Below are 26601 nucleotides of genomic sequence, written 5' to 3'. Positions count from 1 at the left end.
ATATATTTAAGAATATCAAGTTTTGCTTTTTGAAATTTTCAAGATATGACAAAACATGGTTCTTTTTGTAATATTTTTTTTTCTTGACTTTCAGATATTTGATTTATTTCTCTCTTTCCTTGAATGTCCCGCTGTATCTTTTTATCTATCACTTTGACTCAAAGATCACTGCAGTGAAGGACTAAAGGGTCTAGTGTGCTTTGGTCCATGAGTGTCAGGAAGAGGTGGACACAACTGAACAGCAACAATAATAACAACTGACTTAATACTTGAGGGCAAACTATTATTACCTGATCTTTTCTAGAATCTTGTGAAACTATTTTGCTGGAATCCTTTAAGTATATAATATACATTTTAGCAGCTCAGGTTTCTCTTTCCCAACCCATGTGGACTTATGTTGACTCTTAATAATGAAAAGATAATTGACTATAGCTATTATTCATATTTTTGGTAATGAAAGGCCCAAGCCTTTCAATTGTTAAATTTTGTTTTGTTGCTGTAATCATATTGCTACCACACTGACATGTAACATCTGATGAATATGCTCCAAAAAGCTATAATTGCGCAACAGACATTAAAAGCATTATAATGGGACAAGTAGGTAGTGCAGTGGATAGAGACCAGCCCTCAAGTCAGGAGGAACTGAGTTGAAATCCAGCCTCAGACACTTACTAGCTATGTCAATTAATTGCTTCAGAGGGAAAAAAAGTATAATACAAAGAGAAAGCACTGTTAATCAGGACACAGGTTCTTGTCATAGGCTTTGTGATCTTGAGCAATACATTTGACCTCTCTGTACCTGTTACTTACACTAATGAAAACAGAGAGTGGACTAGACTTCTAAAAGGAAAGAGAATCACAGAATCTTAGAATTAAAAGAAGTCTCAGAGACCATCAAATCCAAGTCCTATTCCCTTTATATCATTGCCAGTATGTAGTCATTCAGCCTCCACTTGAAAACTTGACTTAGCAGTCAAAGATCCTAGGTTCCAATCTTACCTCTGACATTATCTATATGACCTTGGAAAAGTCACTTAGCCACTCTCAAACTCAATTTCCTCATTTGTAAATGAATTAGATCAGATGTTTTCTAACCTCATCAAAAAATTATGTGAAAATGATTTTTTCTCTCTGGTATTAACATCTAATTATTATATTAAGACCAAGAATTTTTTCTCCTTTTCTATTTATTTACTCACCCAGAAACTAACCTATATGGGAAATTTCTCTCAAAGATATATCCATGCAAAGATCTAATCAAAGAGAGTAAAACAAATTCTAAGTTTGGGCTAATGAGTGCATTCCTGCTCATTATGTTTGCTCAGTCATGTCTGGGAAAATGTGGATTCTTCCTTTTGTCAAACAGATGTTATAGAACTTGATAAGTCCCTTTGACAAAAATTTGGGTGATCCAAGCCATGTACCCCAAGACCCTCATTGTAATATAACCCACCCTCTCTTTGTAATATTTATTCTCTTATTATTTGCTAGCCAATCAGAGTTGATTGCCACCCTAAGAAACAATTATTTTTTGAAAAGCATATAAACTAAACCCACTGCCATGAGGGTCTTTGATCTAAAAGAGACAACCAAATGACCATTCCTTTATTAATAAACATGCTGGCCTCATTAATACAATGATTAAATTACTCAGAAACTGTCTCTCAGAGCTTTTAAAAGTGTCACACAAATTCTATTTTTAAAATATCAGTACTCAATAGTTTTGATTGACATTCTTTCATAATGTTATTTGAGATCTGATACTGCTAAACCTGTTCCCTTTCAACTTTTAAACAAATGATTATTTTCTCTGTGATAGAACAAAGCTATCCTTGTAACCCCATTAGTTTAAGCTTCCAGGATGCAGCTTCCCTGTCATTTAGAGGCAAAAAAAAGTTAGTGCCTCCAACTATGCAAGTTGCTTTGAGAAGCTAAGTAAGTATATCCTTGTATATTCTTCCTGTGTTTGGGCAAAGTAATCTGCCTTTATTAAAAGTGCAATGAATTATATTTGCCTCACTTCTTCTCAAAGTAAAACCTGACCTAAGAAGGGGCAAATATAACAACCAAATCACTGCTATTGGGTATAGTTGTAGGATGGGAAAAGATGAGATGTTCTCATGATTGAATGCAAATACAGATGAGAGTGAGGTGATGAGACAGTAGGACTCTGCAAGGATCCTTGCTCTAAAACCTTCCTGATTCTGTTTGGGGACTCCTCTATGTGGGTCAGGGAGCAAGCTCTATCATCAGTTGGTGCTGAAAGAGTGCCTCAGAGGGGGAAAAGCACCATTCCACGGATATTGTTGATTGTGCTGCAAAAGTTGGATTGTCAGCATGATAAAACTGAGAATAAATGGGACCAGGGGATTTAGAACTGGAATCAAAGCTCTGGGCTTGCAGGAATCATGCAAAAAAACAAAACAAAAAAAAAAAAACAAAACAAAACCAAAAACAAAAACAAAAACAAAAACCAAAAACAAGCAAGAGTCAGAAAACCAGTAGGTGAATGAAGTGAAAATGAGGAAACAGGTCCAAACAAGGCAAGTGACCTCCACCAAGGTTATGCAGGGAGTTAAGTATCAAGGATTTTTAACACAGGTCATTTGTCTCCAGAGCTATTATTCTACCCACTCTAATCCCCTACTTCTCTATTAAACAGTATAAACATATCTGCGTAAAAATTTCTACTAACAGTTCTTGTGCTTGATGTATCTCAATAAATCTCTATCTCCCTCTCCTCTTTCTTTATCTCTTTTCTCTTTCTCCCTCTTCTCCTCCCAAGCTCCCATCTCAAAATTACATGTTTATTTTTACAGTGATTCAGTCTATTGGGAACTCTTTTAAAAACTTCTAAAAAAAAAAAGGCTATTAGGTTTTTTTTGTTTTGTTTTTGTTTTTAACAGATTTGGGTATTGTCTAAACATTTCTTGTAGGGAAAACTAGATCTTATTAACAAATATTCCTTTATTAGAGGTCCAATTGAATAAGCTAAATTTGATTTCCCTGGTTATGTAAAATGTTTTGCTAACTTTCCTTTGTCTCCTGTACCTTCTCTCCCCCTTCCCTCCTCCCCCAGTATATTATTCTTTCCCTATTCTTTTCATAAGATCATCAAGATATAAAAGAACCACTTCCAGGCCTTATCTAAATGAATTCCTTTTGTGACCTCTGATTAATGAGAGTTCATTTTGTACCCTATTAAAATGTAAGCAAGTTATTTTTGTTTAGTTCCTTATGACAATTTATTGTTTTAACTGTTTTATGTTTCTCTTAACTCTTGTATTTGAACTTCAGTTTCTATGCAGCTCTGGTCTTTTCATTAAAAGGGCTTGGAAATCCTTTATTTCTTAAAAAATCATTTCTTCCCCTTTTCCCCTATGAATATAGGATTATATTTAGTTTGCTAGTTAAGTTATTCTTGCCTATAAGCCTTGATTTTTTTGTCTTCTGGAATATCATATTCTAAGCTCTTCACTCCCTGATACTGGTATCTGCTAAATCTTGTACAGTCTTGACTGTGTCTCCCTTGGTTCTTGAATTCTTTGTTTCTGGCTACTTGCAACTTTGGCTTTTAGCTATGCTATGCATAGGAGTTTTCATTTTGAGATTTCTTTCAGGATATTCTTTTACTTTCTGGTTCTTAGAGATCTAGGCAGTTTTCTTTTAAGATTTCTTGAAATGGGATGTCTTAAGTTTTGGGTTTTTTTTTTTTTTTTAATTATTGCATTCAGTGAGATCATAAATAGATTAGAACATAGGATAGTTTACCTCTCAGACTTGTGGAGGAGGAAGGAATTTGTGATCAAAAGAGAACTAAATAGAAAATTTTGATTACATCAAATTAAAAAGCTTTTGTACAAACAAAACTAAGCAAACAAGATTAGAAGGGAAGTACAAATTGGGAAAATATTTTTACAGTTAAAGGTTCTGATAAAGGCTTCATTTCCAAAACATATAGAGAACTGACTCTAATTTATAAGAAATCAAACCATTCTCCAATTGATAAATGGTCAAAGGATATGAACAGACAATTTTCAGATGATGAAATTGAAAATATTTCCACTCATGTGAAAGAGTGTTCCAAATCACTATTGATCAAAAGAAGTGCAAATTAAGACAACACTGAGATACCACTACACACCTGTCAAATTGGCTAAGATGACAGGAAAAAATAATGATGAATGTTGGAGGGGATGTGGGAAAACTGGGACACTGATGCATTGTTGGTGGAGTTGTGAAAGAGTCTAACCACTCTGGAGAGCAAATTGGAACTATGCCCCAAAAGTTATCAAACTGTGCATACCCTTTGATTTAGCAGTGCTACTACTGAGCTTATATCCCAAAGAAATACTAAAGAAGGGAAAGGGACCTGTATGTGCCAAAATGTTTGTGGCAGCCCTTTTTGTAGTGGCTAGAAACTGGAAAGTGAATGGATGCCCATCAATTGGAGAATCGTTAAGTAAATTATGGTATATGAATGTTATGGAATATTATTGCTCTGTAAGAAATGACCAGCAGGATGAACACAGAGAGTCTTGGAGAGACTTCAATGAACTGATGCTGAGTGAAATGAGCAGAACTAGGAGATCATAATACACTTCAAAAATGATACTTTATGAAGATGTATTCTGATGAAAGTGGATATCTTCAACATAGAGATCTAATTCAGTTCCAGTTGATCAATGATGGACAGAATCAGGAACACTGGGAATTGAATGTAAACTGTTTGTACTACTGTCTTTCTACCCAGGTTACTTTTACCTTCGGAATCCAATTCTTACCGTGCAACAAGAAATTCGGTTTTACACACATATATTGTATCTAGGATATAATGTAACACATTTAACATGTATGGGATTGCCTGTCATCTAGGGAAGGGAGTAGAGGAAGAGAGGGGAAAATTTGGAAAAGAAGTGAGTACAAGGGATAATGTAAAAAAAAAATCTATGCATATGTACTGTCAAAAAATTATAATTATAAAATTAATTTTAAAAATTATTGCATTCAGGTATTTCAGTGATTCTTTTTTTTTTTTTTTTGAGGCCAGGGTTAAGTTACTTGCCCAGGGTCACACAGTTAGGAAGTGTTAAGTGTCTGAGACCACATTTGAACTTGGGTTCTCTTGAATTCAGGGCCGGTGCTCTATCCACTGCGCCACCTACCTGCCCCATTTCAGTGATTCTTAATTGTTTTTCTTACTAATCAGTTTTCCAGATCAGTTATTCTTTCTCTAAGATACCATGCATTTTCTTCTATTTTTTCAATCTTTTAACTGTCTCATGGGATTGTTGGTTTCTATTTGGTCCATCCTAATTTTCAGAAAATTTTGGGTAAGATTTTACATCTCTTTTTTAATTCCACTTTTCAAATTTTTCTTCTATAACTCATCTTTTTTCCATTTTATTCCTTAACTGCCTTCATTTCATGAACAAAAACCACTTTAAACTCTTAAAAAATGACCTGCTTTTTCTATTCTACAAAATTTGATTTATTCCTAAACTGTGTTTTTTCTTTGAAGCTTTGCTCATAAATGGTTTGAAGTCATTCATTTCTGGGTTTGTGGAGCATCCTTCCTACCATAATAGCTCTTTGTGATGGGACATTTTTTTTTTTTTGTTCACCCATCCTTCCAGTCTACTTCTTGACTTCAAATTTGATGTTACAGTCTAGCTTTGAGCTCTTTAAGAAAAGCTAGGTTTGGTCCTGCAGCTATTTTGTTTTGTTTGTGTCTTTTTTTTTTTTTTTTTTAATGTTGAATATCCTATTATTCTAGGATCTTGGAGACAACTCAGACTGAAAACCTGAAAAATTTCAGTGTTCCCAAATGATCTGATTGATGGAAAAATCTGATCACTGCCCTCCTGGTCTGAACTCTGCAAATGTATAATTCAACCAATCAGCCAACTCAGAAGCTCTGCTCCTTCAGAGTGATGAAAATGCAGTTCTCCTTTGATTTGGGATTGCTGTTCTAGTTAGTTCTCTGTATTCTTCAGAGTGAGCTATACATTGGAACTGAGATCCTACTCTGCTCCTGGAGTAAAAACTATGCAGTTGGGGGCAGCTAGGTGGCCCAGTAGATAGAGCACCAGCCTTGAATTCAGGAGGAGCCAAGTTCAAATCTGGTCTCAGACACTTAACACTTCCTAGCTGTGTGACCTTGGGTAAGTCACTTAACCCCAGCCTCAGGAAAAAAAAAAAAGAAAAAAAAAAGAAAGAAAAAAGAAAAACTATGCAGTTATTTCTTGTTTCTGAACTCATTTCAATTGCCATCTCTAAGTGCAGGTCCCAAAATAGTACACAAGATAGTCCCAAGATCTATGACCTAGGACTGGGTAGTGGGTGACAAAATTGTGAGTTGGAATTCTTCTTCTTTTTTTCTGCATGAAGGATCCCAGTAGGATTTTGAAACTTTTTCTTGCACTGTTACACATTCTTTCTCTATGCTAATATGGTACAAGTTGCTGGATAGACCTATCTCCACTGTTCAAAGTCCTCCTGGCCTGACAAAATAAGTCATTGTAACCTTTTCTTATATTTATCTATCAGTTTGGTGCATTTGGGTGGGTAGGGGAATTTTGTTGCATTTTTTTGCTATTCCTTCATCTTGGCTTTACTTTCCCATTCTCTCTAATCTTTAATCTATCTATACCTATTGTTCCCTTCCCTATTGCCTACAAATTTAAAAATTTCCCAATCTTAAACAAAAACAAAAACCTGCACATAAGTTTATCATTCCTGCTAGCTTTTATCTCTTAACCACTCCTTGGCCTTGAGAAAGCTTTCAAGATTTGCTATTTTCAAATATTCTCTATCAATTCTCTTCTATAATTTCTGCAAACTGGTTTCTGACTTCATTATTCAATGAACACTTTTTTTCTTCAAAGTTATCAATAATCTCTTAATTGTTAGGTCTACTAGATTTTTTTTAATCAGTCCTTATCCTTCTTGACTCTTTGGAATATCTGACACTTTTACCCACCTTCCTCCTCCCTCAACATTCTCTTTTCTCTTATTTTTTGTGCATTGATTTCTTTTGGTTCTCTGTTTACTTGCCTGATTCCAGCTTCACAGTCTCGATTGCTGGATAGGAATGTTTTATTCACTAATTCTGGGCTGGTCTTGGGCTTTCTTCTAATCTTTATTTTCTCTACTCACTTATTAGTGATTTCATTAGTTCTTACTAGATTAATTTGTTAATCTATGTAGATGCTTCAAGATTTATATCTGTAGCTCTATTCTCTCTCCTGAATCTATACTTATATTAACAACTACAAATCGGACATCTAGAACTGGTTGTCCTATTGGCATCTCAAACATAGCATGTCCAAAACAGAGTTTATCTTTTCCTTCAGATTTTCTCTAAAAAAATTTTTTTTTATATTTTCAAGAGAACAACAAACCTTCCAAGAACAACCAACCTTCCAGTCATCAAGTTTGTCAAATTCTGTAATCTCTTTGATCTACAATATCTCTGGTGTAATCTTCCCCCCTCTACCCCGCTAGTCCCATTCACCACCCTAGTTAGTCCTCTCTACTGCTTAGACAGTTTCAATAGCCTTCTAATTGAACTCTGACTCTCTCTCCAAGTCTCCCACTACTTCAATACGTCCTCCACACCACTGTCAAAATGATTTTCCTAAAGTATAATCCTGACCATGTCATTCCTTACTCAATAACTCCAATGGCTCTCCATTACACTATAATGCCTTTGCTCCACATTTAAAGTCCTTAACAATTTGCCCCCTTCCTAATTTTCCAGACTTCCTAAATACAATTTTCTTTGAACTATCCTTTTTGTTGTTCCTCACATAATATCTGTGCTTCAGGCACTGTAGCTACTGCCTGAATCCTGCTTGGGGAGATACTCTTTCTGCTATCCCCAATTTCTTAGAATGCTTGGGTTTCTTCAAGACAAGTCAAATACCACCTCTTCTAGGAGGCCCTTCCCAGTTTTTGGCTGCTAGTTCCTTTCTCTCCAAGGCTATACTCCAATCACTCTTGATTTATTTTGTATATACAAATTTATGTGAATGTTCTTATCCATTAAAATGTAAGCTCCTTGAGGTGAGATTGTTTTTACTTTTTCTTTGTAAATGCAGTGCTTATAATCAGTGAATAACCATATTTTTTTCCTGCTTCATCACTATTTACTGCAATCAGTAAACTAAGCAAAATGTCTCTCTTTAACCATACAAGTAAGTTACATTTGACAAATATACACATTTTATCAATCCACTCTGTGCCCATAGTTATAATGTTAGTAAAATAAATTGGACCAGCTTTTAAACTTTTTCCTGTTCATCCTTTGAATAAACAGGAGAGAGAATATTTTTGAGAGCCTTATATATTTGTTCAGAAATTTTAAAAAACTGTTTAAAAAGTCATATTATTTAATAAATTATAGTTTAAAATGTTTTCATTTGAGAGTAAATAATGTTGTAGTTTAAAATTTTTGAAGCAGAACAAAAATAGTTATAGATCAGTAAAGAAATGGCAAACGTCTAGAAAAAGAAGTGCTTATAAGAATCAGAATGACTTCCTCAAAAACAGATCATGCTAGAGTAACCTCATTTCTTTTTTGATAGGAATGCTAAAGTTTTAGATCTGGGGAATGCTATAGACTTTTCCTAAAGTGGAATTAGTAGATTAGAGAAGTAGTAGGCTATCTTCTTTGAAGATCTTCAAGCCAGATATCTATTTTTCACATATGTTATAATGTAGATTCCTTTTGTATATGGGTGATCAAATGATCACTGAGATTTCTTCCACCTCTCAAATTCACTGTTTCTGTTTGAAACTTTAAGGCTATTATGTATAAAGGGTTTTCTCCTTTACTATACTTTCAATTGTTCTACTTTCATTATTCCTCAAAGTTCTGCCTTCAATCCTATTTTCTTTACTCTCTCCCCTAATAATCTCATAACTAATTAAATAATTCTTAGATCTCTAATTCAACTCTGGCCTTTTTTTTCCTGAAATCTATATTAATATTCCAGCTAACTTCAAAACATCTTCATTGACAATTCAAACTAAGCTTGTCCAAAACTAAGCCATTATTTTTTTCTCCATCCTGTTAACTTCATAATTTCTATCAGTGACACCACTACACCTTCCTTGTCTTTAATGCTCAGAATCTTGGGGTTCCATTTGATTCTTTTCCTAACTAATGAGTTATCAAGTTCTGTCTATTGGTAGTATAAAGTTATGGCTCTTTAAGAATTTGGTCATTTTGCTGATCAAAATGGACAAAAACAAATACAAATATGACATGTATATATAAAAAAAAAAACTTAAAAGAACACTCTATAGAGATAAGGCACTAATTTTAGGTAATGATTACTTCAATGCTTTGTTTTCTAGCTGTTCATTTACATAAGACCCACCAGACAACTTTTAAAATGATCATTAGGCAATTGTCCATTGACTTCCTATGACCTAATCTAAAAGTATGAGGATTTGGTGAATATACTCTAATATAACTTAGACTAAGTTCTCTCACGAGGAGAGTCAAACATAAAAAAAGAAAATTCATTTAAAAGAGAAACTTTAGAATTTGGTAAAAGTCAAGAGGCAATTCTCTGAATTGTTTCCAGTTGTTTGTCTCCAATAAAGAGATAATAAAGAGAATAAAGAGAAAATAAAGAGAACAGACATTAAAGAGAAAATAAATCAAGACAATAAAGAGAAAAGACATTAAAGCACAGTTCTGTAAAGTTCTGTAAACATGTATTGTTTTGAACACATGTTCCTTATATATATGCCCTCATACCAAGCTAATTTAATATGAAGTTCTCTATGAGCACTATGTGCATTTTGGGTAGAATACACCCTGGTTTATGGAGAAGAATGTTATATAATTATCCTTTTTTTTTTGAGTAAATGATTTTATTAAAAGCTAATTGAGTCAGTGGCTGATTTGTTGGTGGAAAATATACTGGTGGGGGCTTAGCTGTAAGAGTAGCTAATCATAAGTTTACCCTTAGTATCTGGAGAATCATATCAGCTACTCTTCTGGAGATCAAATTTGCTAATGATGGTACAAAATGAGGGGATGAATCAGGTAATAAGTTTATGACAATAGGATCTAGTCTATCCACAAATATAAAATCATGCAGAGACCTTAAATGACTTATCCTCCCTCCTAACCTCTTTCTTTCCCTTTCCTTCCTTCTTTTCTCCCTCTCTCCCTCCTTCTCTATTTCTCTTTCTTTGTTTTCTATTGGAACATGTTACCTCAATATTCATCTATTCATTCCTTCTTATTCCTATTGTCATCAAAATAATACTGTGAGCTTGATCAACTTTTCTGGGTCTCATTTTGCTCTTTCATAAAATGAGAGAATCTGAGCCAGATGATTTATAAGGTCCCTTCCATCTTTACTTAGAATTCTACTGAGACCAAAAGTACTGGTTCCTATTAGCTACCAATGCTAAAATATGCTGGAATGTTTACCAAATCTCTAATGATCATTAGTATAAAATTACTACACTGCATTGCAGAATAAATATCAATCTACATACCCAAATATACCCTTATATGTTCTCTAGTTATATGACTGCTAAGGTTAGACATAGCTCCTGATGAGGAGGAGGCTAAGTGGCAGAAAATCAATCTATATGAATTAGTCCACAAAGGTGTCTCAAAAAACAACTTCAAACATTATAAAGTGATTATTACCCTGTCACAAAATAACAATGCGATAGGCTGCAAGTTGCTGAAGGGCAATTTGCATCTAAAAATAAGACATTGGGCTCTCAGGTACCTTTAACAGAATTCTGAATGGTCAATGGATGACCCAACTGAATGTTGAAACCAGCTTCTTGATAAGCTTAGATGATGAAAATATAACTACATATCACATACAAAATGGAAACAAAAAACAAGTACTTCCCCGAGTACAGGGAAGCAAGGGGAGAAACTTACAGGAAATTCTTATATTACAACTAATATATCTCCTTAAAATCATTTACATGGAAAAAGTAAAATGAGAAAATTCAGTCATGTCTTTTATTTCCCTATATCATTCTCATGTATATTTTAAAACTTTTTAAGATATGGCTCTAAAGAAAAAAAAATCTTGAATTTAAATCTTAGAGTTTAGTTAGTCTCTGTGATAAGCCTGTGGATACAAAGTAAGGCAGAAATAGTCCCTGCTCTCAATGAGCTCACATTTTAATTGGGGGGAGGGGTTAGATATGCACAAAGTAGATAAAAGGCCATATTGGCAAAAGAAGTGAATCTAAAGGAAGACTGGTATAAAATCAAATAATGTTGTCACTCTTTACTCAATTCAGGGAAAAGACTTGGAAAACATGATTTCACTAGTTTGAGCTATGCAATGTAGGCTTCTGAAAAAATTATTCTACGTTTGATTATTATGGTTTATTCAATTGTTGCATATTTATTCATTTTCTAAGTTATTCTTCAAAGAAGAGGAATCTTCTATTCCACACACATGGGCCTGATAATGGGGTTAAAGGCTTGCTCCTGGTTATTCTATACATGATATTGGGCAGATAATGTTACTTCTCTCAGTTTCCTCCAATGCAAAATAATATCTTCCAGCTATTAATCTAAGACTCTAAGTATAATTTATAATGTATATTTTCTATAAGTATGCAAATGTAAGCTTATATAAAAATATGTGCATATATTCTCTAATACTTTAAAAGATTATGACTTTGATGGTATGGATTATCTACCACTGTAGATAATGGCAACATGCTCCATAGTAACTAATTTGCCTCTATGCTTTAAGGGAAATCTTTATGAGTTGCTATACTCACTTCCACCCCCATTCATCTTCTGATGACCAATCTTTTGATGATCAAATATGCATATATTCATATAGTTGTAATATAAGGTTTTCTTGGGGAAGGGGAAAAAAGATAAACCTGTGATTTTATTAGTAAAGGGACCTTGACATGAAAAAATTCCCTCCATCAATGCAAATCTATACCTGCTTTGCATCTGTCACCTTGCCTGAGCCTGCTAGGTAAGAAGGGAAGTGCCTGTCAGGGAAGGAGGGGAGCTTCCTAGCATCCTAGTTTTCCTGGGTAAGCCATTCCATTGTACTCTTTCCCAGCATTTTCTGTGACTTCACCTCTACCTGGTCTGAGCCTGCCCCAATCCCTTCCCTGATTGAAATCTTGGGAGGATTCTACCTTGTTTCCCCTAGGGATTATAGTAACCTCCCCATACTCTTTTTTATAACTCACAAATTTCTAATCCATTGTATTTTCCCCATCCCAATGATTCTGAAGCCATGATTGCCATTGTTCAAAAACTGTTCTCCAACCCCCATTACCCATTCCTTTATTTCCATCCCCTCCAACCCAATACATCCCATAACCCCTTGACCAATTCACTACTTCCCTTATACTTTTTAGAATGCCTGTTTAACAAATTTATTTCCTTTTATACCTTTTCCTTTTCCCTTCCATTTTCTTACACTCATTCACTTAAACATTGGTCCCTCCTTATGTCACACTTTGGTTGCACTTTTCATTCATATTCTCTGACTTAATGGGTAAGATATGGGTGGGATGGTATTTGGAATACTCGAGTCTTTTTGTCCCTTTATCCTATCACGGATCTTGATTGCGCCAAGTCTCAGTCTTGGAATACTCCTTTCACTCACGGCCTATTATGTTTTATATCTGAGTTGGGTTCTCACTGCAGTAGGGCAAGCCTTTTACACTTCTCTAATTGATTCATTATTCCATTCACCATAGTGACTTTTCCAAATCTTTTTATTTCTCTTCAAATCTCACATAGCTTCCCCTCTCTTACTTATCTGAGAACCTAGTCTCAAATTCCATGAAAAAAAAATTGAGGCCATTTACTGAAAGCTCCCTCTTTCCCCTTCTTATTTCACATGACTCAGAAGTCTTCCACCACTATCTCTTCCTGTACCACTGTCTCAAATGAAGAGGCATCCTTCTTCTTTGTCAACATAAAGCCTTTTCCAGGTATAAGTAATCACATCCCATGCAGTGTTCTCCAGCAGATTGCTCCTATATCATTATTCTTTCACTAATCTTTGATCTCTGCCTCTCCATTGCCTAAAAAACATCCCCACAGCTTCCTGATCCTTAACAAATGTTCATTTTAGCCATCTATCTGTGCTAGTCATTTTCATATATATATCCTCCATTTTGTGGCTGAACTCCTTATTCTTTGATTAACTGTAATCTGGCTTCTTAGCTCATTACTCAGATAAAACTCTTCTCCAAAGTTACTAATGATTTTTTTATTTGCTAAATCTACTGATGCTTTCTTCATCATTCTTGGCCTTTTTTCAGACTTTGACAATATAATTTATTTTCTTCTCCTTGGTACTCCTGGTTCTCCTACCTATATGACTTCTTTTTCTTGCTCTACTTACCTTTATTTTCATCCACCTCATTCCCATTTACAGTGGGCAAAGTTTTTTCCTGATCTTTCTTTTCTTCTCCTATACTAAACTCACTTGCTGAGCTCATCAACTTACCTGTATTAAATGATCATTTCCAAACCCTAACCTCTCTCCTAACTGCATCTCTAACTATCTATTGGATATCTTGAACTGAATGTGCCATAGATATCTTAAGTTCAACATGTCCAAAACCAAATTCAGTTATTTTTCTCCCAAACCTCCCTGTCTTCTAAACTTACCTATTACTCTCAAGATGAAATTTTCCTATTCACCCAGGCTCACAACCTAAGTACATCCTCAATTCTTCATTCTCTCCTATTCTCCTTATTCAATCACTTGTCACGCCCACCAATTTTATGTTTACAACATCTCATATATTCTATCTTCCTTCTGTGAGATTGCCAGCACCCTGGTCCAGGCTCTCAAAGCCTTATGTTTGGATTACTGCAACAGTCTTCTGGATGGTCTCTCTTATTCAAGTATCATCTCGCTCCAATCTATTCTCTACTTAGCTGTCAAATTTTTTTTCTGAAACATAGATCTAGCCATGGCACACCCCTATTCAATTAATGACTCTATTAAATCTCATGGATCAAATATACAACCCTCTGCTTAGCTTTTTAAGTCCTTCACAAGCTGGCCTCTTCCTCCCCTTTCAGTTTCCTTACATCTTAATACTCTCCATGTATTCTCTGGTTTAGTGACATTGGCCTTTTTGCTTTCCTCACATAAGACACTGCATTATCTTCTAACTGAGCATTTTCACTGGCTGTTCCCCATTCTTAGAATTCTTTTCTTTCTCATCTATAGCTGGGTTTAGCTGGATTCTTTAGTCCCAGTTAAAATTCCACCTTTTGCAATAAGCCTTTTCTGATCCCTACCCTCCATCAGTTTTTTCCTCCTGAAATTATCTCCATTTTATCTTGTTTGTACATAGTTGTTTGCCAACTGAGTCTATCATTAGAATGTGAGGTCTTTGAGGATAGAAAATACTATCCAGATCCAAAGAGAGAACTATAGAGATTGAATGTGAATCAAAGCATAATTTTTTCACTTTTTTTGTGTTTGTTTACTTTTTTTCTTGTTTTTTTTTTTTTTTCCCTTTTGGTGTGATTTTTCTTGCATAACATGACAAATATGGAAATATGTTTAAAAGGATTGCACATGTTTAACCTATATTAGATTGCTTGCCATCTTGGGAATGAGGAAGGCAAAAGAGAGAGGGAGAAAAATTTGGAATACAGAATCTTACAAAAATGAATGTTGAAAACTATTCTTACATGTATTTGGAAAAATAAAATACTATTGAGAAAAAAAATAATGTGAGGTCTTTGAGAGCAGAGATTGTTTGCCTTTCTTTGCATCCCCAGAGTTTAGCACAGTGCCTGTCTCTTAATAAATCTATATTGGCTGCAAACTTAGTGTTACTCAATTCAGGTTACCACACATACTGATCAAAGTTTTTTAAAGACTTTAGACATTTCAAATCTTGTCAACTTGTTATTGACTTAACTCTACATATAGCATTATACAATTGTGACAAAATGTGACAAAAGAAATTAAGTGATTTGCCCAGCCACATAGCTAATATCTATCACAGGTCTTCCTCACTCAGCTCACTACACCCTACTAATAGCTGAATGGAATAGAATAGAATGAGTTGAATACAGAAGAGCAGAATTATTATAGGGAATTTTCAAGTTAAAATTGCCTGCAAACTATTTTTATCTTCTAGCCTTTTCAATTTTTTGTTGCAAAATTTTCAAAATCCCTGTAAGAAAATAACAGAGGCTTATGGTTATGTCTTAATGTAACCTGAGTTTCAGAATACATCATAAAGTACATAAGTAAATACATTAAAAGAACACTTAACCTCCTCTGCTCCCCAAATAAATAAAAAATACCTTAAATAAAAAGGTGACATGGGTCTTTCTTCTTCTTGAGAACTAGAAGGAAAATACATTTGACATTAGTATGTTTTTCAGTTATTTGCTTAAACAAGTTAATTTGTAGCAAATGATCTACTTTTGTGAAACTAAAATATTACGTATGGTATGAGTAGAACAGGATTCATTTCAGTACACTGATGTTAATCTTAGTATAGATTACCTTAAATTTAATATATTTCCAATTGGAAATGATCGCTCAGATAAGGCATTACCCCTTTCAGAGCAACTGAGGCAGGGCTTGAGGTCCTTCACTTCAACCAAGATCATATCGTTAAAGGGAAGCATTTAACTATCTTATTCCAGTAAAAAACTATAACATTTTAATTTGTTAGAATTTTTACAGTGTTTACACTGAATTATTCAAATAAAATGAATTGTAACTCATTATCAAAACTGATTTACAGACAATAAATCATCAGTGTACACATGGAACACTATGGGGACAATTCTTTTAGCAATTGCAAAACACATTGATCAATATTTAACTAGGCACTTTGCTTTTTTCTAAGTTTTTCTGATAAGTTTCAGCCTAATGAAATTAAAGGTTTTATACAGATATAATTAAAACAAATATTAAATTAAATTAAGATAGAATCACAATAAAATACAGTTTTAGCAATATTTTAGCAATAAAGTATTAAAATATTTTAAGCTAAGATCTTTTGTGTTAAAATTGAGACTTCCTAGAAACAAAAGTATTTAATTTTCCTTCACTTATTAAAAATTGGTAGTTTTAGAAAAATATTTGAGTAATAAGCACTAATTACTCTTTGTCCTAAAATATCACAGGACTTAATATTCAAAGCTGCTCATAATAAATCAAGTTGTGTTTTAACATCTTTTTTCATCTTATTTCTGATTACATTGTGAATTCCCCAGCAAAAAGAATTATAATTGAATTCTTCTTGGTGCATTTAGTGCATATTGCATACTGCAAATATATATATATTTGTTGATTTATCCTAGCTAGAAAATTAAATTCTCAAAAATAAAAAAAGAGAGAATGAAAAACAAAAAACAAAAATAAATAAAAGAAAATTAAATTCTCAAGCTATGACAAAAAAGATCAATAGATAAGAGACATAGAGCTAAAAAGAACACTGCTCTAGAACTGATCCACTCTCTTAAGCCTTCAAACCAGAAAGTCACTTTGCCTCCTCCCCCATTATACCGAGAAGACAACAGTTTTGTTTTCTTAAATAAAAATTAGTTACATCTATCATTAACTTGTTTGTTACCTTTGAAAATTCTTACCAACATATATCTGTATGTAAGCACACACACACACACACACACGCACACACACACACACACACACACACACACATATATATATAATACACATATAAAGCAAAAGAAATATGGAAAACATGATTAGTAGTAGAATATGTAATTTTTATTTATCAAATACATCTCTTATTTGCCCAATAAATCAAGTCAAATTTAAATTGGGTCAACAATGAGACATGGTGGCCAAAAAAGCAAATACAATCTTGTGATATATACTTATGCATAAATATTGTATTCACAATAAAGGAGAAAATAATCTTATTGTAATCTACACTGGTCATACTATCTTGAGTGTTATGACTATTTTAAAAGACACTTTGTCCCTTTTAACTTCTAGAGAAAGATATACATCTAGTGGAGGGTAACTAGAATGATGAGAAATCCAGAACTATGTTATAAGGGTAGGATGATTACATTTTACATTTTACTTTACAATTTAAATTTTACATTTACAACTTAATTGTCTGAGACCATAAGTCTATTTCTGAGAAAAACAGTTGCTGAGTTTTGGCTGCCTTGATAGTTCACTTATCTGGGTTATAATTTTACCTCAGAGTTCTAAAAGAAGCAGTGATTGAATTAAGTTTGACTCAAAGTTCCATTGTAAAACAGGAATTGTTCATTTTGTATATGAGAAGCTCTAGGGCAGTGAAGTGAATGGAGAATATAGTGTGTTCTAGTGATCTGCATATGAAGAATTGGTGAATTTTTAGATTAATAACCTGGGAAATTTAGATACCAGAGCAGATCACAGGAAAGTACAGTTTACCCGATTATAGACAGAAGATAAAATTTGCTTGGCTAACTATAAACTATATCATGGTTGTTCACCTTACAAGACTTAACTCCATAAGGATTAGAAAGAATAAAGAATAAACCAAATAGGATAGACCAAATTAGATAACAATAAGACTATTCAGGATACTGAACCAAGAAAAGTTCAGAGAAAAAGAGAAAAGATGAATAATAGATTTTTGAACTGTGTCAGAGTTGATAACTTCCTTTCTGTATTATGTTATATTACCAGGTAGATAGATTTGATTGGTCAGTGAGAGGCTACTCCTAAGAAGAACAAGAACAAGAATGAATAGAGCTTTATTTTGTCTGGCTCCTGAAATGAACAAAAGGGAATAGAACAATGTATTCAATCCCAATTATGATTTATTTCTGAAAAGATGAAAAGAGAAGATATTTCTCTTCATTGTTCACAATATTGCTAAAAGGAAAGTAATCCTGCAAAGAATCAGAAATGAAGATATTTCTTGCCAACTTAGCTTAAATGTGTTTCTCTTTTCCTAAAAGAGCCTAACATTACTTTAGCTGAAGGCATGAATTTAGCCTGGAGCTTGACAATTTATATACTATAGCTGTTGTTAAGTAGGAATCCTAGCTGAACTAGGAAAAACTTAGAAGTCTAGATGATCAGAGGAAAAGTTTGGAAGCAGAAAAGCAAAGACACAACTACACAATATCTAGTGTAGTTATAAAGCACAGTGTGGATTAGCTTCGGTTAGCAGTAGAAACATCTATTTAATATTTATCATGCTATGCTATGTTCATCAAGGAATTTTTATGGATAGTTCCCAAGAGAAAAAAGAAAACAAAGTTATACTGTTCCAAGACTGTGAGTTGCCTTGGCCACATGTGTTCCCAACCTGAAAACTTTAGAAGTGCATGCCTGGGAACAGCTAGGTGGTGCAGGGGATAGAGCACCAGCCCTGAAGTCTAGAGGAGCTGAGTTCAAATTTGCTCTCAGATACTTAACACCTTCTAGCTGTGTGACCTGGACAAGTCACTTTTAAAAGCATATGCCTATTTTCCCCTAACAACATAGTCTCCTTTGTAGGGAGAGTATAATTGAGAATGATAGTTAAATATTATTTAACTACTGAGTGTTTGTATTGTATTTTTAGTAAATGTATTGATTAAGATTGGATTAACTGATATGAGTAGCTAATTTGTAAATGAATAAGATAAAGGTGGAAATCCATTAGCTGTGGTTTGGATAGGAATAGTCCTTCTAAAGGGTTACTTCTAGGAACTTGAAAATTAGATTAGTAGCTTTTATTCTTGACAAGTATCTCCCTGCTGATGAGATAAGGAATATCCAAATTAATTGAAGTCTAGTGGCAGGTTCAGGGTACAGGGAGTCAAATAGAGCTCCCCTGCAACCCCTTTGGATTTGGCGCAAGGATACAGAGTTAAATGAGGTCTAGTAGCTGCGCAAGAGTCTCCTGTAAAGGAATTTACAGACCCGAAAACCTAGATTGATAAAAGAGGTTTATTATGGGGTTTAGAAGCAAAGTTAAAGTCTAGTTAGTAAAAGATGAAGGTAGAGATAAAAGGCACCGGAAATGGAAATAGGATTCCAGGGGATAGAGATCCTTGGCAGCCAGGCGTAAGGCTGCCATGTTAGAAACATCTGCAAAGAGAGATCCAACTTGGCTTTTTTATAATGAGAGATTTAGCCAAAGGGGCTTATGGGTGATGTCCCAAGTTGGCTCAGATCTGGATAGGGGTAGGGAGAACCCAGATCTCCCATGGGAATTCAAAAGGATGCTTTTGACAGGATTTGTGAATCAAAGGTCCTAGCTTCAGGAATTGATAATGCATCTGCTAGGGGGGGCTGGGAATCAGAAAGGAATAAATCAATCTGAAAGGATTAGTTTCCTAAATTTAGGGAGCACAACCCACATCATTCTCTGAAAGGATTAGTTTCTTAAAGGGAACACAACCCAAATCACTGCTAAAATGGTTTGAGAAGATAAATTCAACATACAAAAAATAAGAGAAAATCTTGTAAGAGTTGGGGATTCAATATCATGCTCTAGTGAAATAAAGGTAGGCTGGCAGAATTAGAGTTGTTAGAAGACAACAAAAATAGTATTCTCTTTAAAAACTGGGAGAAATGAGAGTTGCCTTGTCATATGAAGAATGACTTATTAGGAAGAAGGATGTGCAATCAACAATATTGTGTCTTAAGTAGCATCTTTTCCTATTTTATTCATGTATAGATGTAGTAATTTAGTGATTTTATTTTTCCCCTGAAAAATGCTTTAACTGCACCTCAGAAATCATTGTATATTGTCTTAACATTATAATTTTCTTTCATATAATTACTATTTTTTTTTAGAATTTGTTCTTTGAATCACCCATTATTTAATATTTGATGGTTAAATTTAAATTTGAGTCTATGCATCTTGTTTGTCCTTCCTGAACAGATTTAACATTTTTATTGCACAATGGCATTTAAAGCACGAGTTTATTTTCTGCATTTTCAATTTTATTTGCAATATCTCTGTGCCCTAATATATGATAAATGTTGAAAAAGTTCCATGTGGTGATGAAAATATACATATTCCTTACTGTTCTTTACCAAAAAGGCAAATCATAAATCTTTTCTAAGAGGAAAACTAATTTTTCTAGCAATTTGTCCAATATTTTCCATTTTGTTTATTGTTCTTTTAGATTTATCTAAAAGTAAGAGGAAAGTAAAATCTCTTCCCACCATGTCTTTTTGTAATAATTACTTTTTCCTTTATCGATTTAGATGTATATGCTTTTGGAGTATATAAGTAAAATACTGATAGTGGTTTAGCCATGATTCTTTTTGGCATAACGTAGTTTCCTTATTTATCCCTTTAAATGCTGTGAATGTTTTTGCTTTTTCTGATATGTAATTATGGCTCCTGCTTTTTTAAATTACCTGGTTATGTGATTTTTTTTTTTTTTCCAGAACCTCATTCTTATTCTGTATGTCTTTCTTTTTAAACGTCTGGGGTTTTTGTTTGTTTTTGGTAAACAACAATATCAGGTTTTCTGTTCTTAGGAAATCTGTTAATCTTCTCATTTTATTGAATTTCAAATTCATTCACAGGATGTATGAGTAGATTTACATTTTTTCTCATTTATCTCTCTAACTTTTATCTCTTAAGTGGTTTTAGCTTAATCTACTTTATAGCAATCTTCATCCTCTCAGCTCTCCAACTCTTATGACCAAGTCCACTCCTTCTGTAATCTTTTTTGTAATTTTGAAGTTTTGCTTAACTTTTTTCTTTTTCTTCTTTTTAGCTATTTAATATTTTCCCCTCTTCATTTTCCTCTCAATTAAGTAGTTAAGCAAAATCTCTCTTTTGTTTCTTTTCAATTTATTTCATTTGTTAGTTTTTTTTATTTTCTCTACCTTTTCTAAGAGGATTTTCCTCCCATTCCCTTCATTATTTAGGTTCCCTTTTGGTCTATCCTAGATTTTTATTCTTTGATCCATATCTCTATTCTTTCTGATCCTTATAGTTAAATAAATAAAGGAGGGCCTTTATACAAAGTCTATGTTATTTTCTTATAGATTTTGCTTCTGGAAAACTTTTTCTGTTTTGCCAGTACCTCTGAATGGATGCCGATCAGTTGGAGAATGGCTGAATAAGTTATGGTATATGAATTTAGTAGAATATTGTTGTTATATAAGAAATGATTAGTAGGATGATTTTAGAAAGCCCGGGAGAGACTTACATTAATTGATGCTAAGTGAAATGAGTAGAACCAAAAGAACATTGTACACAGCTACAACAAGATTATATGGTCAACTGTGATAGACTTGGTTCTTTTCAACAATGAGGTGATTCAGACCAAGTCCTATAGACTTGTCATGGAAAGAACCATCTGCATCTAGAGAGAGGACTATAGGGACTGAATGTAAATCATAACAGCATTTTCACCATTTTTATTGTTGGCTTGAAAACAACCTTTTTTTTTTTTCCTTTTTGATCTGATTTTTCTTGTGCAGCATGAAAAATGTAAAAATATATTTAGAAGAATAGTACAATGCTTAACCTATATTGGATTCCTTTCACTCTGGGGGAAAATCGAGCAGTGAGGAGGGAAAGAGAAAAATATGGACATAAGGTTTTGCAAAGGTGAATATTGAAAACTATCTTTACGTGTATTTTGAAAAAGAAAAAGCTATTATATTTTTTAAAAAAGGAATTCCAGTTCCTGCAAGTTATGAGTATTGACTCATGGTAAGATTTTTTTCTCTGTCCATGGTTCATCCTTCATTTTTGTTCCTACCTATGATCATTTCTCACCATTTACCTTGAAACATTCTTCCTTGTGCTCTTCTGGCTATCTATTGGCAATGGAAAAATCTGACTTCTCCTTTCCTGAAGTGCCTTCTTTTAGCACTAAAATCCATTGTAAATTCCCCACTTATATTTGTAGAATACCTCTCTTCCCTCACAAGAGCATTCTTCAGTGGTATTACCTCCCCACCACAGAAATAAGATTTCTTTCTTTCTTTCCTCTTAACTCCAATCATTTTCCTCCTTACTCCTCCTCCTCTAGGATGCCTTCTTCTTGAGAGACTAGGAGTTACTTTTCCTATGACTTGATTAGGGTACATCATATCTTCCATCTTCATCTTTCACCATTTCTATTTACTATCCCATTTTGTAATTTTGTCCCCTTAAAAAACACAACCCCCCTCCAAAATCACACATATTGATTCACCTATAGATGGAGTGTTATGAATTTTAGTCCATGATATTTGGAACCTATTTTTCCACCATAACTTCTATTTGATTTCTTTTTTCACCCTTGTCATTTGTATATTTTAAGAAATATTTTAATGCCTTCTCTGTTCTTATTTTGTTGTTCTTGATTGCTGAATTTGTTTATTTTCTTGAATATTTGTTGTCTAGGCTTTCTGAAAAAATCATTTGATCATTTGTTTTTCTTTCTAAGATTGCTTCATATGCCTCTTATATTGTATGGCCATCCTTTTTAAAAAAATAAGTTAACTTCAAATGTGAAGGGTAGATTATCTTGGATTACAATTTGAGCTCCTTTGCTCTTTGAAATACATTATTCTCTTTCATTCTTTGATTTCTGATGAGTTCAGAACACTCAAGTTATTTGAATTTGCTTTCCTTTATTTCTGAAGATCTTTTTTTTTGGTTGTTGCTTGAAGAATTTCTTGTTCATAATGGGCTTGTTAAATTCAATCACTTTATATCTTGGAGTTTGAAGAGTAGTTTTTGTCTTTTTCTATTTTGGGGTTTTTTTTTTTTTTGAGGAGATAAATGCATTCTTTAGGTTAGCACTTTATTTTCTTTGTTCAGAAGTTCTGACTAGTTTTACATTTTTTCAAAATTATAGTGTTTAAGTTTTTTTCTTTTTTTTTTTTACTTGTCACATTCTTTTGGGAGATCTATAATCCTGAAATTGTCTTTACAAATATCCTATCTTTGAGATCAATGTTTTGCTTTTATGGAGATCATGTTTTCTTTTAATGCTATTGTTCTTTGCTTTGAACTTCCTCTTTTTCCTCCTCTTCTCAATCATTTATTCACTTTTTTGGGGGGTGTTTCTTTGATGCCATGCCATCATAGGTTGAATGCTTTCTATTCTGTCAATTATTTCTGCTCTTCAGACCATAAGTTATGCTTTTGTAAATTTTATTTCTCTTTGAAACTATTCAGGAACATCCTACTGTTATTCTATGATCTCTCTGGAATTTTCATGGTACTCTGCTTCATCAAATGCTGATTAATTTTCCTTTGTCTGGCAAAATTTGTCTATAGATATCTATACTCTTTTAGTAGAACTCTGAAGTTCGTATTGCTTTCTGTTACTATTATATTCTATGTTTGTTTTTAACTGAGTTTTTAAAATCTTTGGTAATTTCAGTCTTCTTATCCCTATATTTTCTCTTCTTGTCCTCTTTTTGACTCTTTCCCATTTGATTTTTTTTCTCCTTGGAAGTTGTACTTCAAAACAATTCACATTTCACTTCCCTCAGTGAATTCTGGGGGAAATGAATTGGCCATAATTAGAAAATAGGTTCTTTTGTTCAGGCTTGGAGAGTGCCATAATATGTTCTATCCCAGTTCCCTCTGTTCCTTAGTTCTCTGGTTAAGTTCTCTTGTAGCATAGAGCACTGCCATACTACTGTTCCAGCCTGAGCAAGCATCTATTTTTTAGTTTTTTGTTAAGTTCTGTTTAGTTTAGTTGAGTTCTGTTGCAAGCCTCTGGACTGACTTCTGTAGCTCTGTTGCTATAGAAGCATGATGAGGGGTGGGAAAAGTGGTGGGAAAATTTTTAGGAGTTAGGGAATAGCTTTCTCTACTGTTAGTTCATTGGATTAATATATTGTTAGAGTTTTAAGTGTCTTAGACCAAACTTGAATAGAAATAGGTACAATCACTTAAATATATATAAGCATATTTGCTAGTCACATACTGTTTTAGAAAGCAACATATTGATATTGGAGGGGGTTGTGTTTTTTAATGGGACAAAATTACGAAATGTGATAGCAAACAGAGATGGTGAAGGATGAAGATGAAAGATATGATGTACCCTAATCAAGTCATAGGAAAAGTAACTCCTAGTCTTTCAAGAAGGAATCCTAGAGGAGGAGGAGTAAGGAGGAAAATGAATGGAGTTAAGAGGAAAGAAAGAAATCTTATTTCTGTGGTGGGGAAGGAATGCCCCTGAAGAATGCTCTTGTGAGGGAAGAGAGGTATTCTACAAATGGAAGTGGGGAATTTACAATGGATTTTGTCCTAAAAGAAGGCACTTCAAGAAAAGAGGAGTAAGACTTTTCCATGGCCAACAGACAGCCAGAAGAGCACAGGGAAGAATGTTTCAAGGTAAATGGCGAGAAATGACCATAGGTAGGACATAAATGAAGCAAACTAAAATGAGTAACTATCTGTATGTGAATTTTGAAAAAGAAAAAGCTATTATATTTAAACACCCAGTAATTTTTTTCCCCCCTGAGGCTGGGATTAAGTGACTTGCCCAGGGTCACACAGCTAGGAAGTGTTAAGTATCTGAGACCACATTTGAACTAGGGTCCTCCTGAATTCAAGGCTGGTGCTCTAATCACTGTGCCACCTAGCTGCCCCAGCTATTAAATTTTAAAAAAGAAATTCTAGTTCCTGCAGGTGATAAGAGTATTGCCTCATGGTAAAATTTTTTTGTGTCCATGGTCCATCCTTTATTTTTGTTACATTTTGTTACAAAAGTTGTAGCTCTTAAAGTGAATAATAACATTTTAAACTCAAAGAGTCTAAAACTGAGCTTACTAAAAAAAAAATAAAACTGAGTTTATTGTCTTTCCCTTCAAACTTCCTTTCTATTTACCTTCCTTATTAGTGTTAGCCTGTGTGTTATCTTCAACACTTATCCAATCTGTTGCCAAATTTACTGATTTTACCTTCATAACATTTCTCATATGTATCTTCTTTTTCTGACACTGCAACCATCCTGATACAGAAACTCATCATTTAATGGCTGGTTTTTTGTAACAGCAACATGGTTGTAACTCTGCTTCAAATTCCTCTCCATTTTATTCCATCTTCAATTTACTTGCCACTAAAGCATAGGTCTGAGTATGTCATACTTTTATTTAGCAAAATTCATTGGCTGTCAGGGTCAAATATAAAATGCCATATTATGTGTCAGATATGGAGGGCATCAGTGATACAGAAATGAAACAGTGTCTGATCTCAATGAAATTACATCTGGGAAAGATAACATGTGGGATCTCAAGGAACTTATGTTATATCTGGGAAAGAATATGTAGTAAATAAACAAGATACTTTTGCTTCCATGTGTAAGTTTTCTTTGTGAGGTATAAAGAATTATGCAAAAGAGGATAACATATGATATCCTTCTATGATTTTTCTTTACCACAAGATAGATATTGATTTTTTAATAAATTGCCTAGATAGGAAATCTCGAGAGGAAGGGTCCTCAGGATTATAAAAGACAGTCTTTAGCTCTTCAGCATCATTTAAACTAAATATCCATCTTTTGCTATTTTACCATGTTGCAAATTAGTTAATCAAAGGCTTCCTGAAAACTTGCCTATTCATTCTTTGTTTTCTTTTCCTCAAGTATTCTGAAAATGCACGTATCTGCGGTTTCTTCCTATATTCATTTGTATTCAATAAAAAGGGCAGTTGAGCAATCCTATTTCCCAATAATCCAATGAGAGAGTCAGAAATAAAATTAGTCACTGTGAATGTTTGGAGGAAAATAAAATCTTTTAAAAACAGACTTGCTCTTAACATATGAATTAAATATTAGCCATGTAACTGACAAAGTTATTTGGTTTGCATGTTAATCAGGTAAGACAAAATGAAACAAGATGAAAATGAATACCTTTGCAGAGGCATGATTTCACAAGCCATTGCAGTACCAAAGTTTACAAGGGGATCATGGAATTGCTTCTTCTGTAACAGATCTGCTGGTCTCTGAATTCAGGCAGTTTCTTCTAAAATGAGTCTTAAGCCCAAGAACTGTGTTAGGACTGGCAGCTGGAAGCTGTATGCTGCAAACTCGTAGCCAAGGGAGTCGGCGAGTTCCTGAAAAAAATCGAGCCTACTACTTGTCGAGGTCCACAATTCGTCCAGCAGAGCTATTTCTCTTATAATCACTCTGCAGTCCTCTTTGACCTTTTGTTCCGAGGAAGCAGCTGCATTGGACAGCCAATCAGAAGGAGCAGTGGCCGCAGTTCTGCATACTTACCTCCCTCTTCCTACGTAGGGGCTTGCCGTCCTGGTAACTTGAAACTTTCTCTCCAGGAGTCCCACAGCCAACCCTGTCAGTCTGGGGAAGGCAACCAATAACTGCTTCGGAAGAAACCTTCTAAACCTCCAAGCATGACAGTGATTGCCAGCAAGGAAAAAAAAAAAAAAAAAATTACCAAGAGAAGGCAATGCCTCCCTGGGCTGGATGCTCAGAATCTAAAGGCAGAAGTGGGTAGCAGTCAGCTTGGAACACACCAAGCTTTTCTAAAAGATATTCCCTTCCACTTCTGCGTGTACAGGCTTGTATTTCCTGCAGATGTTTATTTCCACTGCAGTAGTTACTAAGTAGGGACATCCCATCTGGCCTGCATGCAGTGCTCCTTAAGGGAGCTAATGATGCAACATAAT

At 34.1% G+C, this 26601-nt stretch overlaps 1 protein-coding gene across 5 annotated transcripts in view; it reads right to left on the bottom strand.

Moving 5' to 3' along the window:
* FAM13A (family with sequence similarity 13 member A) overlaps positions 1 to 26601 on the bottom strand; it is a 196013-nt gene that overhangs the window by 107816 nt on the left and 61596 nt on the right. For 3 of the 5 annotated variants that reach the window (XM_074275298.1, XM_074275299.1, XM_074275300.1), the window contains exons 1-2: positions 25826 to 26112; positions 15326 to 15367 (exon numbers count right to left, since the gene is read on the bottom strand). In XM_074275298.1, the coding sequence (XP_074131399.1) occupies positions 15326 to 15367; positions 25826 to 25854 (71 nt within the window). In that variant the 5' untranslated portion in view covers positions 25855 to 26112. Of the gene's footprint in view, positions 1 to 15325; positions 15368 to 25825; positions 26114 to 26601 lie in introns of those variants that run through there. The other 2 variants (XM_074275302.1, XM_074275303.1) reach the window with 2 other exon arrangements.

This window comes from Sminthopsis crassicaudata, chromosome 6, assembly GCF_048593235.1.
Source record: "Sminthopsis crassicaudata isolate SCR6 chromosome 6, ASM4859323v1, whole genome shotgun sequence".
Classification (NCBI taxonomy): Eukaryota; Metazoa; Chordata; class Mammalia; order Dasyuromorphia; family Dasyuridae; genus Sminthopsis; species Sminthopsis crassicaudata.
This window is presented reverse-complemented; position numbering and strand designations above follow the sequence as displayed.